Here is an 18821-nt window from a genome sequence, read left to right on the forward strand (position 1 = left end):
GAGGAGACGAGGTTCTTCAGAACACACCCATCAGCAGACTCGCCCATAAATAAACACAGCCCTATCCGCACATAAACACAACACTCAAATCCCCCGCACCCACTCAAATACACACATAAACTCACTCTGGATCAAATCACCTCTGTCCCATCCCACTGATTCAGAAACCTCACCCCAGCCCCCGCCCAGGTCCCAGGCAGGGCCAGATTTCTCCTGTGTGTCATGCAGTGATTCTCCCCATAATCAGCTTCAAACTCAGCTGGCCCCGCCCAGCTGTAATTACAGAGAAAGCCAAGGCTTCTGTGCCCAGCTATGACGTCAGTCAGCCCAAAGCTTCCAACCTGGTGAGCTCATCCCACATCAAGTGGGGGCCTGGTCACTTGGGATGTGCCATGCCATAGGGGCCTCAGCCTCCCTCTCTCAGCCAGGGAGGAGGATGAGGGTCTCAGTCTGTCAGTTCAAAACAGATCTGGGATTCAGAACAACCTAGGTTCCCACCCAAGCCTTGCCACCCCATACCTGTATGGAAGCGCCAGGGCTCTGCACCTGTTTCCTCATCTGCAAAATGGGGGTAACAATAATAGTGTCATCCTTGTGAGGGTTTAATGCAATGCTGGCTGCAACGTGCTAACTTCAGTAGCAGATACACACACACACACACACACACACACACACACGAGGCGACACGTTGCAGCCATTGTTGTTGTTTTCCATATTATTATTTTTAGCCAACTGCCTCATGCAAGCACTGTTTAATCTCACAACAATTTCTCAATCTATGACTCACTGAATTCCTTAACACCCCCAACCTACCCTGACCCCCTGAAGAAGGCAGGGCTGAGACCCTAAAGCCCGCAGAGGAAAAATGATCTGCTCAAAGTTGTCCACCTGTTGGGAACAGATCAAAGATTAGCACTCAAGCACAGGGGCCTTTCAGCCAAAGAAAGATTTGCAAATTCATTCTTTGAGTTGTGGAAGGATGGAAGGTTTAGAGCAGGGGTCCTCAGACTACAGCCCACGGGCCACATGCGGCAGTGTGATTGTATTTGTTCCTGTTTTGTTTTTTTACTTCAAAATAAGATATGTGCAGTGTGCATAGGAATTTGTTCATATTTTTTTTTAACTATAGTCCGGCCCTCCAACAGTCTGAGGGACAGTGAACTGGGGGGCCCCTGTTTAAAAAGTCTCAGACCAGATATCACACCTGAGTACAGCATTTTTTTCATAATTCTCATTAACAGTTATCATTTGTTAACATTTACTATGGCAGTTTCCTTATCAGTAAAATGGGATGATACTAGTACCCCTTCCTTACAGCATCATCAGTGAGGATTAACATTTATAAAGCACTCAGAGCAGGGCCTAGAGTACAGCAAGCAATATGTAATTGATAACGCACAATGGAAAATATAAAAGTGCCACTCAGTCTGCTAAGTTTCTAACAAGAATCACCTCCTCATGATTCCTCCATGTGTTGGCTATTATGATGTCCATTTTACAGGCTGGTAAACTGACAACTCAGTTATGCCTGGGAATAATGTTACTGCTGACAAAGATTCTTTGCTAGACCAAACTTTAATCAGGCCCCTGAATCTTTTCCTAAGCCCACCGTGCAATTCAGTTCTAGCAAGAGCTCTGCTAAGTCATTTTAGCAACAGCCACCGATCTCCAATATTGGATCACCCTCAGTATCTGATCACTCTTGATATCCAATCAGGTATGTCATCCCCCACCCTCCCCGGAGTGATGATGTCCCATCATCCTGGCCTGTCTTCAGCAAGAATCCTGTTAAGTCGGTTTAGCCAGGATGCCCCTCATTCCTGATATTTCCTCTTAGTAATTTTCCATCCACTGACAGCCCCAGCTCTGCTCCTTGGCTATAAATTCCCATCACCCCTGCTGAATTGGAATTTGAGTCCAATCTTTCTCGGCTACTGCAGAAGCCCATTGCAGTGGTCTCTACACCTACTGAGATAGGCTCTCTGCCCAAAAAAGTCTTCCTTACTGTATTTTAACAAGTGTCATTTAAAAATATAGAGAGAGTGTATTTAATTTATAAAATGTATGTGTGTCTGTATGTGTATATATTTGTATACACATACTATATATATATATATACACACATTATATATGTATATATTTTTTCTTTCTTTTTTTTTTTTTTTTTTTTTTTTTTAACCACTCTCCTTCAGGGAGTCAGAGGCTCTGATAGCTTGGCCTGGTCCTTAAGTGGAGATTCCAGCCCATTTCTGTCACAACTTTCAACTCCCTTGGGTTCCTGTCTCTCTCTTTTCTGGGGGTCCCCATGGGGAAGGCAGGCTACAACAAGCTTAAGGGAAGGTATTTCCAGAGGTGACCTGAGCCCTCAGCCGGGCGCAGGGTTATTAATAGCTGGGCCTTGGTGCCCCGCTTGGGGAGGGCGGGCTCCAGCGAGCTGGAAGGCGGAGCTGGGCCACGGGGGAGGAGAGCGTGTCTGCAGGGGCCGGCTGAACTCGGGCGACAAGGCCCCTCCCAGATCGCGCCCCCTCCCCCCACCCTCCACCCCCAGCCCAGTTGTTCCCTCCGCGGGATTCTCTGGAGCTGGTTCATCACCTCCGAATACTCCTGTGACAGGAGGCGCTTACAAAACCCGCCTCCAGCCCCCAGAAGCAAATAAATAAAAGGCTCCCAGCCCAGAAGAAGCCAGAAGAAGTTTCTAGGCGCGCGTGCCTGGGCTTTATTAAGCTGCTGGCTGCACTGTAGACCGCAGCGGCTCTGGCGGTGAGCCTGGGCACAGCCTGGGAAGACGGTGCTGGCTGAGCTCTGCTGAGACAGTGCCGAGAGGGGCCCTCTGAGATTCCGCTGGAGGACCAGTCCGGGTCACATTTGGGGGCTGGGACCCCAGCCTAGTGTGCGCCACCGTCCTTGGCAGTGGATGGTTCAGCTTCTTCCTGGCAGAAGATCAGCATTTTCTGAAGCTGAAGAATAAGCTTTGAAGGCCAGCTCACCCCATCACCTTGTTCTGTGACCTTGGGCAGGTGGCTCCTTCTCTCTGAGCCTCTGTTTCCCCGCTGAGCCAAGCAGCCACCATGGCTGACGGTCAGATGCCCTTCTCCTGCCACTACCCAAGCCGCCTGCGCCGAGACCCCTTCCGGGACTCTCCCCTGTCCTCCCGCCTGCTGGATGATGGCTTTGGTATGGACCCCTTCCCTGACGACTTGACCGCCTCTTGGCCTGACTGGGCTCTGCCCCGGCTCTCCTCCCCCTGGCCGGGGACCCTGAGATCAGGCATGGTGCCCCGGGGCCCCACTGCCACAGCCAGGTTTGGGGTACCTGCTGAGGGCAGGAATCCCCCACCCTTCCCTGGGGAGCCCTGGAAAGTGTGTGTCAATGTACACAGCTTTAAGCCAGAGGAGCTGATGGTGAAGACCAAGGATGGCTACGTCGAGGTGTCTGGTGAGTCAGAGGCAGAAGGGAGAATCAGGGGAGGTGGGGAGAGAGGCCTGAGACCTGGGGATTGCCAAGAGAAAGTTTCCCCAGAGGGGCATCTGTGACAACATGACACAGGTGACTCAGGGCTTAGGAATGCAGCCCACAAACTTACCCTTATGGAATAGCTCTCTTCTCCCAGCTTCTACGAGAAACCTCAACCTGACCAGCTGCTGGGGCCTTTGGGTGCTGTTATCAGGCAGGAAAATAGAAACCGTGTCGGATATTTTGACAGAATCTAATACAAAGAACATTTTCTGCAGATACAGGAGGAATACAACAACAAAGAAGAAATGGGATGCATTGCCTCCCAGTATCACCATACAGGGTTTGGAAGGGCAGATGAAGGCTGAGCAATGATAGTGTTAACAACCACAACAGGTTTCAAGTGAAACACCTCCCCTTATCCCAGGGAAGGAAACTGAGGCCTGCTAATTATTATAATGAAGCATTAGTAATCTTGATTGAGTGCTTACTATATGCTGCACCTTGCTAAAGGCTGTTGGTTGTAACAGCTCATCTTAGGTCAGAGGAGGTGTGTCCTTTTATCTTCAGATGAGAAAATTGAGGCACAGAGAGATTAAAATAACTTGCCCAAGGCCACCAAGGATTCAGATGGAGGCTATCTGAGAACTGGGAGGCCAGTTCTTCAGAGAGAATTGATGATCCACTGATCACTTGCTAGGTGTCTAGCGCTGGACTAAAATGCTTTTATTTCTTCTCCAAACTAATCTTCAATCCCTGCCTGCGAAGCAGAGGTGCCTAGTCCCATTTTGTAGCTGAGGAGGCTGAGGCCCAGGCCCAACTTGTGCACAGTCTCATGCCATGAGTCAGCACCAGGACTGGAAGAGAGTCTGGGCCTGTCCACGACTTTAGGCCTGGGCTCCTGCTATGACATCTGAGCCTGGGAGAGGGAGCACACTGGGGAAACAAAAGAAGACAGGAAGCCCAGCCTCTGCTAAGCCAGGCAGCAGAAAAAGCTTTCATTTCCTTCCTTCCCAATTAACACTCCATTAAAATGAGTGGGTTCCTGGCAGAGGCCTGCCCTCCAGAGAATCAATAAAAGCCATTGCAGACACAGTGGGCAGGAACAAGCCCCAGCAACCTTCAGGGAACATTTCAAAGCCACTCATGGCAGAATTACGAGCATCAGAGGCTCTGATGGCAGCGGGTGTGGTGAGTCGGGAGACACACTGGGGCCATGTGCCGCTGGGGGTGGGAGGTCAACCAGGGCCCTCTGAGTTGGCTCGGGAGCCAGGCACGAGTTCCCGAAACTTTCACCAGCAGGATGTGCACATTACTTTTTTGTGCTTCTGTTCCCTTATCCAGAAATTGGGGTTGAAATGGCTACACCATAAGGATTGTTGTATTTAATGGGGTGATGACATGGAATGTGTACAGACATAGTGTCTAGAACACAGTGAGTAGGTATTGTTATTGTCATCATCATTGTTATAGTCCTGGGCACATAAGAAAGCCCCAGCAAATAATAAATGTTAGCTGCTCTTTGAGACCTGGGTTCACATCCCAGCACAACTGTTCACTAGCTCGGTGGATATGAACAAGAAAGTATTCTCACCACTCTGAGCCTCAGTTTCCCCATCTGCAGTATAGGAACCATAATAATATCTATCCAGCCAGACTGGAGGGAAGATGAAATATATGCAGACAGCGTATGCTAATTTATGCAGAGTGCCTGTAAGATGAAGCTAATAATAGTGCCTGCCTGGCACTCTGTAAACAGAGTGATTATTACCTCTCCTCCTGTCCTTGTTTTAATTAGGGTTCTAGAGGTTTCTATTCCAGGCAGCCTGCCATGCCCTGTGGCTGGTCTAGGAGACCCTCTGTCCAGCCTTTCTCCATCCTCTCTTGTAGGTGCTTCTTAACAGGTGGGGTCTGGGGCGGCACCTATGGTTCAAAGGAGTAGGGCACCAGCCCCATATGTCAGAGGTGGAGGGTTCAAACCCAACTCTGGCCAAAAAAAAAAAAAAACAGGTGGGGTCTGGCAGCCCCAGGCTGAAATCCCAGCTAAATACCCTTACGAATCCAGAGTCTTTGGGTGAGTCATGGAGCCTCACTTTCCACATCTGTAAAATGGGCTCATTAGGAGCTTAACTAAGACAAAGATGAAGCCATTTAGATGTACACGTAGTGACCTCAGCAAGACAGAATCCAAATTCCTTGAGAGTACATGCAAGGACTTTCATAAACAGGTTTAAAAGATAAAATCAATATTAGGTCTATTTAAAAAGCAACTTTCAAGGGAAGTCAGATCCATTATGTGCCACATAATGACACATCTCTTCTTCCACAAGCACTTCGTGCTAGGCCTTGTGCTAAATTCTTGCCTGTATTGGCTCACTGGTTCCCCACAAGGACCTCCTAGGAAGTATGGGTAAGTTTGTTAACCCCCAACTTAAGGAAACTGAGGCCCAGAGAACGTAACTCACCTGAGACCACCTGTTTCTCTGCAGCAGTGCCTGAGATTCCATGCCGGGCCTCCCTGGATGATTCTGAGCCAGGATGGCTAGATCTACTTCTGACCACATGGCCCTGGGCAAATCTCACCACCTCTGGTGGCTCTGCTTCACTGCCACTTTTATAGAAAGGTGAACTAAATTAGTATTTACCAAATGGTGTGCTTCAAGATGTTACCAGACATCTGAGAAATGGGGAGAGGGGAGTTCAAAGTTTTGAAACGGCTTGATCAGCGGTTCTCAACCTATGGGTCACGATCCCTTTGTAACAATGAAAATACATCTCAGCATTAGGAAGGTTGAGAACCACTGGGCTAGATGAAACAAAATTATAAATGTTTCCTCACTATAGGACTTATCAGAGATAAGCTTATCATAAGCTTCACTAATGTAGCTTATGAATCTCTGAGAGGATGTCTTGTGTTATCTGAGTGTCTTGTTCCAAGGATGAGTGACTTGTTCCAAGGAAGTGTTTGGAAAATGCTAGACTAGTCAATTTCCATCAAGCCTCCCATTTCCCTGCCCCTATCATGCAACCACCAGCCAATAGTTGTTCCTGTCATGGGTCACTGGGCCAGGCCCTGGCTAAGGAAGGTACTGGAAAGCCCCAAGGCCTTATTCCTACCCTTTTCTCTTAATCCCAAGCCCTGCCTTCCCTGGAAACAGCACCTTCTTTCTTTAGCTGGGCTGATAGCATTCCCTGGAGTGCTGACATCTGCTTGTTTACACCTATGTTTGGCTCAGGCATGTTGAAAAAATGGTGGCTACAAAGAGGTGTCTGGCTTCACCTGGCCTCCAGATGGATTTCTTTTATTTTTTTTTTTAAATCATAATTTTTTGTGTGTTTACAAAATGTTTATAAAATGTTTTCATGGTAGAAAACATACATAGGAAAACAAAATAAGAAGTTAAGAATCCCTCATAATCCTTTAGCTGTCCCAATAAACAATCTAAGTATGTGAATTAAATTTAAACAATACAATGCCCTCTAATAATATTCTCTCTCAACAAGATTTACCCCTACCCCAGAACCCATTTATGTAAATCTTGGAGCTACCCCAGATTCTTCTTTCCCAAACCCCAGTACTCTTATTTTCAGAGCATTGACAGAAGACACCTAGTTTCTGAAGAGCAGTCCTTTCTGCAAACATCAAAATAAACTACAGGTGTTCACCTCCACACAGTATTTTCACAATTTACAAATGATTGTGACTTACTTTCGATTTACTCCCTATGGTAACCCAATAAGGTAGGTATTTTCATCTCCATTTTAGAGAAAAATAAACTGAGGTTCAGAGAAGGGTAGATATGTGCTAGAGAACATCAGTGCAGGGGCTTAAGTCCAAAACCCAGGCTTCCGAAACCTATCTGCCTGCTTTTGAATCTTTGCTCCCACCACTGCCAACCTGTGTGACCCTGACTTTGGACATAGCACTTAACTTCTCTGAATTTCAGTTTTCCAATTCATAAAATGGTAATAATAAAGGTACTTTCTTTTATTATTATATTATCATTATTATTATTATTATTATTATTATTTAGGGTTGTTTCAAGAAGCAAAGGAGGTTTATAGGTAAGGTACTTAGAACAGTAACTGACACCCAATAAGTGCCATATAAGTTTGCCATTATTTTCATATCATCATCATCAGTTATTAGTCCTATCAAGTGTGCAGAGGATTCCAGCATGCAAAAGGGCTGAGTCAGAAGCACTGGCCTATCCCCAGGGGAAGCAGGCCTCTGGAGGCCCAAGCTTTGGAGAAGATACCAAAGAACAGACAGTGCTCTTCTGGCTAAAGGCCTGTGCTGGGATTGGGCAATTGGTGGTCACAGAGTTGGTAGCACAGAATAAGTAAACTCTTTGGGCAGCCATACCTTCACAGAATAGCATGTTCTAGTTAGCCAGAAACTCTCATTTAAAAATGAATTCCTACAAATGTACCCCTTTCTTCCTTGCTAGTGGGAGAATAAATTGGCACGGCTTTTCTTGAGGGCAATTTAGCAGTATAGATTTAAGCCTTGGAAATTCTAGAACTTGGAATGAATACTAAAGAACTCATCTGGCCTGGTGTAGAGATCTAGCTACAAGAATGTTTAGTACCATGAGCTTCCTTCCAGCTTCGGGAACATTCACAGTGCCCCAAGGTAGGGCACTGGCTAAGTCATTGATTTGCAGCTGGTATGTCTCAGCACACTGGTGTGTCATGAGAAGATCTTGGGTGTGCCATGAAAATTTGTAAAGATCATTAATTAACTTATTTTCAAAAGAAGTTCAAAGCACAGTAAGTATATTCTTTTTTTTTATAAACATAATTTAAATGTGCCATGGAAGTTTAACTATAGGTTCAAGTGCACTGTGAGATAAAAAAGTTGAAAAACCCTGGGCTGAATGAACTATTATATATTCCTCAGAAGAATACTGTGCAGACATTAACAATCAAGTTGTCAAAAGATATTTGGTAATATTGAAATGTAATTACAATGTGTTAGCAAGAGAAAATAACAGGTTTCAAGCATAATGCATAAAATGATCCTATTTCATAAAATTGTTATACATCTGTACTATATAACCTTCATACATCTCTAAGACACATAGAAAGAAAAGTCTAGAATATGTAAATAATAGTAGTAGTGGCTTCCTCAGGGTGATGGAATTATGGGTGGTTTTCATGCTTTTCCCTTCATTTCCTAATATACACATGTGTTATCTTATAACCAGAAAAAGTTATTAACAAAGACATAGTTAATAATTAAATAGTAATAATATAATCTCCTATAAATTTTCAGTGACAAAAATCTGGACCACAGGAAGACGCGTCTTCCCACAGGGTTATTTAGAGTCTAGATTCCAAAGCCCCTGAGAAGGGCCTCGCTGTGTAAATGAGGGTTCTTGTCTTTGGAATGTGGAAGGGAATAGTGATAATCCAATAGCTCTACCAAGCACTTCAGTTTCTTTAAAGAGAAACTAGAGACAATTTCTTCACTAAAAAAAAGAGAGAAAGAAAAAGAATGAGGAGGGACGAAGAGGATCAGAATTCGCCGTATAAATTGTGAGACAAAAGCCAGTTTAGGCCCAAGGAAAATAGGAAAGCCCTCCCCTGCTGCGCTGCAGGAGGTGGGGCCAGTGAATTTCACATCCATGCCACCTAACATGCCCACCTAACATGCCCTTCCCTAAGGATAGCTCCCTTGGGAGAGGCTGGTGTTTTTGGCAGATCAAAGCACTATTTCCAGGCTGTTCTTTCACTGCTGGGTACAGATAAATGTGGCTCAGAGAGCTAAACAGGAGGTGGAAAAGATAGAAATCTGAGGTTAGAGGGTGTCAGGCCCCCTCGCTTGGTCTACAAAGATCTAGAAAGAGCTGATTCAAAGTCTAGAGCCACTATGCACCTGCTGAGTGACCCAAGACCCATCACTGGCCCTCAGTATCCACGTCAGACACAAAAGAGAAAGAAGCCCATCCTCAGAGTTAGGCAAAGTGCCCTCAGCATGTGATCCCAGTTGGCACCTACCACCCTGTCGGGATGTTAGCAGCGGGGTTGTACTGGTGGGTAAGGTAGAAGATGGAAGATGGGGTAGACATGTGGCGACTTTCTGTGATTTGATTATCTACAAACCACTTTTGAAACCTTCTTTCCTGTTTGTTATCTTATTTCATCCTCACAGCCAGCCTGGGAGGTGGGTTTGGGTGGGTCCTTGTAGCAGATGAGGGTCCCAGAGTCCAACAACTGGTGTCTCTAGACCAACTTCAAGCCACACAGTGAGACAGCACAGAGCCGGATTTGAACTCAATTCCTAACCTAAACAATGTACAAGGGATGTAGATGCTGACACACGATATTTCTCTTTCTTCCAGGCAAACATGAAGAGAAACAGCAAGAAGGTGGGATTGTTTCTAAGAATTTCACGAAGAAAATCCAGTAAGTGACCTTGCAGTGTGGCACTCAGGGTGGGAGTGGAGAAGGAGGCATGCCTGGGATCCAAGATCTGGGGTCTCTCCCTCTTGACATCTCCCTTTTTGAGACAGCCCATCCCCAGGGAAAGGCATTGAACCCTCGCACCTAATGGAGGAAATATGTCCCAGCAAACCTTTAGTAGAGTCCCAGAGGTTGGGAGCACCTAGGCTGTGTCATCTCAGCTGCTTAGTGTCCTGTGAGGTGTGTAGGAGAGGCAACTTGACTTGTGACAATTACACACAATGACACGTGGCTGAGGGACAATCGCCATCACCTTCAAGAAAGGCCGTCCCCTGATGCTCCAGTAGAATCCTTTGAAGCCTCTTTGTTCCACTTATGCTGTACCTGGAGAGGGAGCACCTTCTCTGGAGCATCCACTAGCACTAAGTTGGAAGGTGTCCTGGTATCACTGCATACTGCCCAGAGGAGTTTGGAGGCCACATGATGGGGCAGAGATAAGGCCAGCTTTGCTTAGGAGAGGGTCTTATAGTTAACAGAGAAAGGCTGAGAATGGAGGAATCATGAGAGCAGCAAGAAGTCAACCAGACTGAGCCAGCAAATCAAAGCCGCATAAAGCCCCTAATTGGTAATACCTGTAGGGAGAAGCCACTCAGCACACGGTAATGACAGCTGCATGTGGAACAGCTGCGAGGCACGTCCTAGATTCCTCCTCCCTAACCAGTTTCACTCCACTGTGTGCATTTCCCGCCTGAAAGTTTGTCTCCAGCCAACACTGCATTTAGTCTTTGCAGCAAAGGTGTACACTGGGGGGAAGAGAACCGACCCTCCTTGCATTATGGAGAAACTAAGTCTCCCAAAGGTGAAAGGACATAAGCCAAAGTCCTTTTAGGACAGCCCGAAACAGATAGCTGACTTCTGAGTTCTGTGTTCAGTCCTTGAACAAGGAATGCTGTTTCCTCATCTGTAAATGGGGTGCCGACCCCAGAGTTACCAAACTGAAAATGAAATCACAGCATGGCACATAGTGGTGGTTTGTTCTTGCTATTCCTGTTACTGAATCTTCACTGGTCGTCCTGTGTCTGGAGAGACTGCACTAGCTCAATTCTGAGGCCGCTTTCGGCTTCGGGACTCTGCATTCCTGTCTCTCCCCCCATGTGTCCGTTCCTGAGCCTCCCAGAGCCTCTGCAGTTCTTGGAAGCCTGTGGACACTTCCTGATAAGGCAAACGCCAAACCATTTGTGCTTCACACTGTCTGGCTCGCCTGCTGTCTCTGGGACCTACGCCTCTCCCTGGTACAACAACCAGATCAAACACTGTGAGGGGAGAGAAAGGGCAAAGGGAGGAAGCACATATGGATTAAGTGGGAAAGGAGTCAGTAAAATAATCATCTTTAAAAGGTGGCCATTTTTGTGGATTTCACAAGCCCGAGGCCCTAGGGGAAGCTACTTCTGGGAGTTGCCTGACCAAATAGAAATGCCCAACATCACTGGAGGCTGAGCCTCTAGTCAGCAGGTGCTTAGCAGCTAACACTGGGAAGTTGTTAAAAATATTGACTTGCCATTGCTACATGGCCCCTCTGGCTAACCCCAGCCCCTCTGACCTGGGATCCTCCAAACTTCCCCACATTCCAACAACTACAGGGTCCCAGGACCCTCCTCCATCACTGTGGCAGGTATCCATCCCTTCTGACTGCTCAGTGCCCGGCTGTGCCAGCTGTTAAATATTTTGAATCCCAGCTCTGGTTGTAGAGAGTCCTGGCTCCATGATAGAGCAAGTGAGAAACTGTGAGCAACTTACTTAGCTGCTCTAAGCTTCTGTCCCCACATCACCTCACCAATGGACAGAGAGGAGGTGTATGAAGATTTAGCACCAGGTGCAGTCAGTTCTTGTCCGTGAGAACTAATATTATTTAAAAACTCCACGAGGCTGGAATCACACAAGAGCAGCTGGGACGCCTAGGACCTCCTGGCTCTGCCCAGACTAAAGACACCAAGTCACACTGGAGTCTGGAAAACTCTGGACCAATCTCATGAGGCCTTCTTGCCTCTCCCAGGAACAACTCCAGTCACCAGAGGGAAGTTTTCTTCAGCCAGGCTGGGATCCTTGGAGATTTCCAACCAGGCAGGATGCTACAACTGTTTGCCTTCTCCATGGCTGGAAAATTCATCACAACACATCCTGGTGGAAGATCAAATCTTGACAGAATGAGGGGAAGAGGGAGAGGTCTTGGAATTTGCCAGTCAGGTTGCAGGTAGGGCAGCTGAGCTTGTTTCCATACCCAGCTTGGACGAGAGAACAGGATGCAGAATTGTGCAGGAAATCATCACTGGAGGACGCCCAGAGCCAAAGCAAACTTTACCCTTATGCTCCATCTTCCTGGGTGTCTGTTCTGCTATATATGACACCTAATGATATGCCAACAACCACATTAAAAGGTTCAAAGCTTCAATTTTATTTAATCTTTAAAAGAATCCCATGGATTGATTATTAAGTCCATTTTGTGGAAGAAGAAACTGAAGCTCAGAGGGGTGATGGGAATCAGTCAAGGTCACACAGCTACTGAAGAGTAGATCTGGAATATCATTAAACCTTAAAAAAGAAGGAAATCCTGCCATTTGCAACAATGTGAGTGGAACTAGAGGACATTATGCTGAGGAAGTAAGACACAGAAAGAGAAATACTCCATGATCTCGCCGATAGGCAGAAGCTAAAGTCACCAGGATCATAAAAGCAGAGAGGAGGTCAGCAGTTGTCAGGGGCTGCAGGTTGGGGAAATGGGGAGAGCTAATGTACACGGTGATAAGAGTTAACAACTATCATATATTTGAAGTTTGCTAAAAGGGTACATTTTAAATTGAATTTTCTCAAACACACAAAAAATGGTGACTATTTAGAGGTGAGGGATATGTTAATTAGTTTGATTAGGGTGATTATTTCATTTTGTATGTACACAAATCATCAAGTTGTACATCATAGGTATATATACACACATAATTTCATATGTCCACGATATCACAATAAAACTTTTTTTTTAAAGGAGCAGATCTGGGATTCAAACACCAGTATCTCAACTTTCAAAGCCCAAGCCATCTTATGTGGTTAGAGGGGCCCAAATCACAGTCATTTTCAATAGTCATTCACATATCACCCTCACTGTGTTCACCTTACATGCTTACCTTTTTATACCATTACTTGCTTAAGACTTTTTTCTCGGCCAGACGTGGTGGCTCACATCTATAATCCTAGCACTCTGGTAGACTAAGGTGGGTGAATTGCCTGAACTCCGGAGTTCAAGATCAGCCTGAGCAAGAACGAGACCCCCATCTCTAAAAATAGAAAAAACTACCCAGGCATTATGATGGGCACCCCAGCTATTTGGGAGGCTGAGGCAAGAGGATCGATCACCTGAGCCCAAGAGTTTGAGGTTGCTGTGAGCTATGATGCAATGGCACTCTGCCAAGGATGACAAAGTGAGACTCTGTCTCAAAAAAAAAAAGGTTTTTTTCTCTTAGATCAACTCACTTCTGGTAAAGTTAAATTCTCCTCACTAAAATGCTCACTAAAGAAGGCAATCATGAAATAAATCCAATGAAAGCAAAATGTGGTCAAATTCTAACTAGATAATGTTGCCTGCCTAAGGGCCTGAGCCTCAAAACAGCTTTTTCTTTGTTAAAAAGGGAAAGTAGGAGGTGATAGATACTGAAGGTGTTAAGGTGCATTAACCCTTAGGAGACATTCCTTTAGTGTGAATGGAAGGGCTGAAAGAGAATTAGAGAGTAATAGCTTTCCCAGCACGCATGTCACCTGACGAGAAAACAAGTCTCCTTTCTCTGGGCCTCAGTTTCCCCATGTATAACATGAGAGCTTTGTCCTGAACAACCAGGAAGATCCTCTGAGCTCTGATACTCCATGGCTCAATCATACTGCAATTTGTGTTAAAATACTCACAGCTGTCAAGATGCCTGTGTGCAAAACCAAAGACCACAATGTAATTCACAAGTCACTCAAGAGGAAGATAATATGGTTACCCTCTTTTACCTACAGAGAAATAGGTTCCAAGAGGCAAGATCACCAGCCCAAGGTTGCACAGTCAAGAAGAGTCAGAATTTGAATGCAGGTCCACTTGCCTGCAAAGACCGTACTTTGAACTATAGCTCCCGTGCCTATACCTTCCAGTCACGTTGCATTGGGTTGGCATGTGAATGGTTAAACAGTCAGCTGTCTCTGGCAGTGGGAGGGATGTCCCAACTGGCCTTGTCTCTGCTTCAGAATCTTGACTTGGCAGTTACCCAGGTTACTTGTTTCTCTTTCAGCCTTCCCAGCAGCACCCTTGTTAATCTCCATGGTACCAATTTGGCAGAGTCTCCTGGGTGGGTGCAGCTCATGTGGCTTCAGATTGCTGTACATGGTGAAAAACAAAATAAAACAAAGATAAAACTCCCCAGTCTCTCCTGGAAGGGTCCTGCCCATGGTCAATAGTGGGCTTACGTCAGGTCTTGGTCTTTCATCAAGACCTTTGCGTTTATGACAGACAAAGCCAGCCTGGATCAGTGAATGATCTGGTGAATTAAACCTACTGGCCTTCCCCAGGGCCTTTTCCCAAAATCTGATACCAGGGGAGGCAATACAAATTATGATCAGCTACTCCAAGTTTGGAGGCCAGGATTCTAATTCCTGTTCCCATCTGCTGCTTACTAGCTGGGTGACCTTGGACAAATCAGTTCACCTCTCTGAACCTCCATTTTCTCATCTATAAGTTGGGGATAATAATAGAATCTGCCTGGTAGGATTATTGTTAACACCTAAATGAAATGATTCAGGTAGAATACCTAGCACGTAGAAAGTCCTCAGAAGCTCATACTTTTCTTTATTTTTAATACTAATGACACCCCAATGAGACCACTAACATGTCCTTACACTTTGAATAGTTTGTTGAAGAAACCATATCCCAGATACCACCATTTACCCAAAACAACTCCCAAAATCATAAAAAAAAAATACCACATCATAACTAGAACCAGATTTGGATTCTCACCTATTGAGCTTTGCATTTGATTTCCCCCAAGTCTCTGTTTAGTGATCTGTGAAATGGGCATATTAATATTTACCTATTACTTATCTTGGATCCTTACTGCTCCAACCTATAGTTGAGTTTTAGGTACAAAACAATTAAGACTTGCTAAGAGATATTTACAGTGTGACCAAAATCAAGGCTCCTTCCCCATGTCAGAGTTCTTTGGCCATCTGTAGTTTACAGCCTGGCCCCTTTTAACTGCCAGGGTGCCCGTTCCACCTTTAATGCATTTTATAGTAAATTAAATAAATCCAGTCCTCTCATCAGGCACATGCCAAATGAAAATATGTTACCTGCTATCCCTGTAAAGGGATGGTAGTGCTTCCATTTCTGTTGACAATTATGCTCATCATTGGGTGCAAAGGTGAAGACCTTGATGTAGGACCAAATACTTGGGTTTTAAGTTAAGAACTACTATTCAAACAGTGTTTTACTATTTGCAAAGCGTGTTCAGTCTCTGTCTCATTCTAGAACTTCAACTACTCTAGTATACCCATTTTGCAGGTGAGGAAACAAGCTCAGAGCCATTAGGTGATCTTCCCAAGATCACTAACAAGAAAGGGATAGAGCCAGTTTTCAAACCCATAACTGTATGTCCCCAAAACCTAAACTGCTATCAAAAACATTTCCTGACACATGAATAAAGAATGTTCAAGCTCTATTAAAAATAATAAATGAATACAATCTTGTGCTTCTCCTAGGCTTCCTGCAGAGGTGGATCCTGTGACAGTATTTGCCTCCCTTTCACCAGAGGGTCTGCTGATCATCGAAGCTCCCCAGGTCCCTCCTTACTCACCATTTGGAGAGAGCAGTTTCAACACCGACCATCCCCAGGACAGCCAAGAAGTCACTTGTACTTGAGACCCCAGTCATGGCCCATTCTTCTTCTGTCCCTAACCCTAGTGCTCCTCTGACTCCAGGGTATTTTACTTTTAGAACTCAATATTTAAAGCAACTAAAATATTGGGGGTTTGGGAGGGATACTGACCACCAATTCTTTGAATAGTGTAGTAGATTTTTCTCCACAGATGATGCAACTGGCAAATCATGCTTACTTGCATTAGGCCCCAATACTAGTTTTTCTTTCTTTACCTTTTCTACCTTGATGAAAATGTTACACATTCTGTAGTTGCAAAACAAATAAAAGAGGACTTAACATTTCACATTGTATCTTACCTTGCAGCTAATGCAAGGGTTACTTTTCTCTGGGGACCTCCCCATCACCCAGGTTCCTATTCTGGGTGCCCAGTTTCTCTGCCTGCCACATCATTTGGTTGACGAAACCCATTAGCTTACCCCATTGTGCTTCTTACACCCTGGCCTTAAAAGGGTAGTAGACAGGTCTTACATTCCCGTATGGGATTTATTCATTAACCACATGAAAACAAACAGTGCCTTCTGCTCTCTGCCCAGATGTTTCCAGCACGTTCCCAAGGTTCCCAAGCTGGCACTCCCTAAGGACTCTTGGAGACTCTCAGTTTATTCTATGGCCAAGGTCCCCAGTTTCTATTGTCCAAGTTGGGATTTTTACAGAGGGTGCTGTCTCTAGACAGCTCCATGAGGAACCAAGCAAAGGCCAGATAGCCTGGCAGACAGGCTAGTGGTATTGTGTATATGGGTGAGATGTGTGTGTCATTGTTATTTGAGTTGTGCTGTTGAATAGAGTAAAATAACAGTAAATAATAATAATAACAATAATAAAGGAGCTGATGTTCTTAGCCTTGTGTGCTTCTTTTGATGAGACACTTAATGCAACCCCATCTAGATAGGCAACATCGGTGAGGAAAGACCGAAGCATAAAGTAAGTGCCTAGCGAATAGTGGCTTAAGAGTTATTAGTAGCTATTGCTTAAATTCCCAGTTTAGAGATAAGTGGACTCAGAATTGTTTCTTCCAGCCATAATGCCATCAACCCCCCTAAGTATTTCCATCTTTTCCTCTGTCCTTTCTGACAAGTCTACATGGTCCCAGTCTGTTCTCATGGTTGCAAGAGGGCTGCAGCGTCTCATCCTCATATGACCATGTATGGGAAGAGAAGGCGGGGATAGAAAGGTTTTTTTCATCTGGCTTTCTTTTATCAGTGAGCAAAATATTTTCTGGAAGCTTGCAGTTTTATCTCATTGGCCAAAACTGGATTACATGTCCACACTGAGCCCAATTCCAGGCACAGGGGAAAGGGATGGCCATGATAAGCTTAGACCAGTATCCCCTGAGGCCAGGTACATGCTGCCCATATGTTCTATTAGGAAGAAGGTAAGGGACACAGCAGCTGTGAGGACAATCTGCAGTGCTGTTGCTGCCATGGACTGGGATGGTGCTACCCTGTCTGTAGGGGGGTAGGGAGGGCATAGTGCATAAGTCAGCACCCTTTATGTGTGATAAGTGTGCAGAACCCCAACTCAAACTGACTTAAGCAAAAAGGGGGCATCTATATTATGTAGATGCAAAGTCTGCAATGGGAGCTGCTTTTAGACACATCTAGATTTAGGGTTCTAATGGTATAAGCAGAACTCAGTTTCCTTCCATCTGCAAAGGTCCTGTAGTGTCAACTTCATTCCCAAGCTTCCTGTTGCCACCTGCCTCCCCTGCTCCCAGCCCTCCAGGCCCCCATGTCCTCTCATCATGTGCACAAGGTGGCTGTAGTCTCTACAGCTCCACCTCCTGCCACATTCCACTCTTGAGGAAAAGACTGCCAATCTTTACCCCAAATTTCTGACATATTCCGGAGAATCATTCTGATTGGCCAGCTTGGGTCACATTACCATCCCTAGAACCAATCACTTTTAATCCCCACAATAACCTGGGAAGTAGATACAAATTTTACAATGATGAGGCTGAGGCTGGATGAGAAGCGGCTTGGGTGAATCCCTTGGTGACAGCAGAACTCAAACAGATGTATTTGCATTTGGAGCAGTTAATAAAGAGACTCTGGCTTGTTTCTCAAAGACACCTCCAAATGACCAAAAGACAGCAGGATCAGGACTATTTCTTGAATATCCCCCCTGCTCTGGCCTGTGCTAGGAGCAAAGCAGATAGCAAACAATGAGCCACCATCTCTGCCTATTGGAGCTCACAGTCCAATAGGAGAGGCAGGAAAATAAAAGAATCTTTAGGGTGTGCCAGTCATTGTAGGTCCAACTTTCATCTCCATTTTACAGATAAGGACACTGAGGCAGGGAAGGATTAAGTGCCCTGTCCTACATCATACCATACACCTGCTAAGTGACTGGTCAGGCCCTTCACCTTCACTATTAATCTCTTCTGCCTTTCTCCCAACAAAGCAGATTGTAAGTGTGCCTTAAGTGAGTCTGTCCAAATCATGGAAAGAGAAGAGAAGTGACATTTTAAGTTGGGGCTTTGCAAGGGGGTGGGTCAGGGATGACTCCCTGGAGGAGGGGTCACTCATGCCAGGCTTGAGGATTAGGTACAGCTGTAGAAAGTGAGCTCATGGGAGAAGAAAACACATGAACTGAGGCAAAAGGCATCTTCCTTCTAAAGTCTTTTGATGGTTCCCCATTATTTATGGGATTGAGTCCATCCTTCTTTCCACTATAGCCCAAATCCCCATCTTCACTCTCCTTCCCTGCCTAACTTCCCTCAGTTCTTTGGACCAGAGAGGGTTTTTCTTGCTACCAGGACTTTGAATACACTACCCTTTCTCTTCCAAGGATTATTGTAATACCCTCTTCACCAGATAATTCTGTAGGTTCTCCACTGAGTCTCTTCTCACTTACTCCTACCCAATGCAGCACATCATGTTATAACAGCCTGGGTATTTATGCAGCAGAATAAATAATAATAATATTATTGTTAATATTATTATTAATAAGCCAAACTGATCCCAGCTGTTCTGCTTTTAAGGAAGGCCAGAGGAATCATTAAAGACT

General features: G+C 45.3%; 1 protein-coding gene across 1 annotated transcript; it reads left to right on the forward strand.

Annotated features, from left to right (window-relative positions):
* Positions 1-2555: 2555 nt before the first annotated feature.
* HSPB8 (heat shock protein family B (small) member 8) lies at positions 2556-16653 on the forward strand. The gene is made up of 3 exons (XM_053588848.1): positions 2556-3435; positions 9801-9864; positions 15637-16653. The coding sequence occupies exons 1-3, from the start codon at positions 3069-3071 to the stop codon at positions 15794-15796; spliced, it is 591 nt and encodes a 196-aa protein (XP_053444823.1). The 5' UTR covers positions 2556-3068; the 3' UTR covers positions 15797-16653.
* The last annotated feature ends 2168 nt before the right edge of the window (positions 16654-18821 follow it).

The sequence above is a fragment of the Nycticebus coucang genome, chromosome 4, assembly GCF_027406575.1.
Source record: "Nycticebus coucang isolate mNycCou1 chromosome 4, mNycCou1.pri, whole genome shotgun sequence".
Classification (NCBI taxonomy): Eukaryota; Metazoa; Chordata; class Mammalia; order Primates; family Lorisidae; genus Nycticebus; species Nycticebus coucang.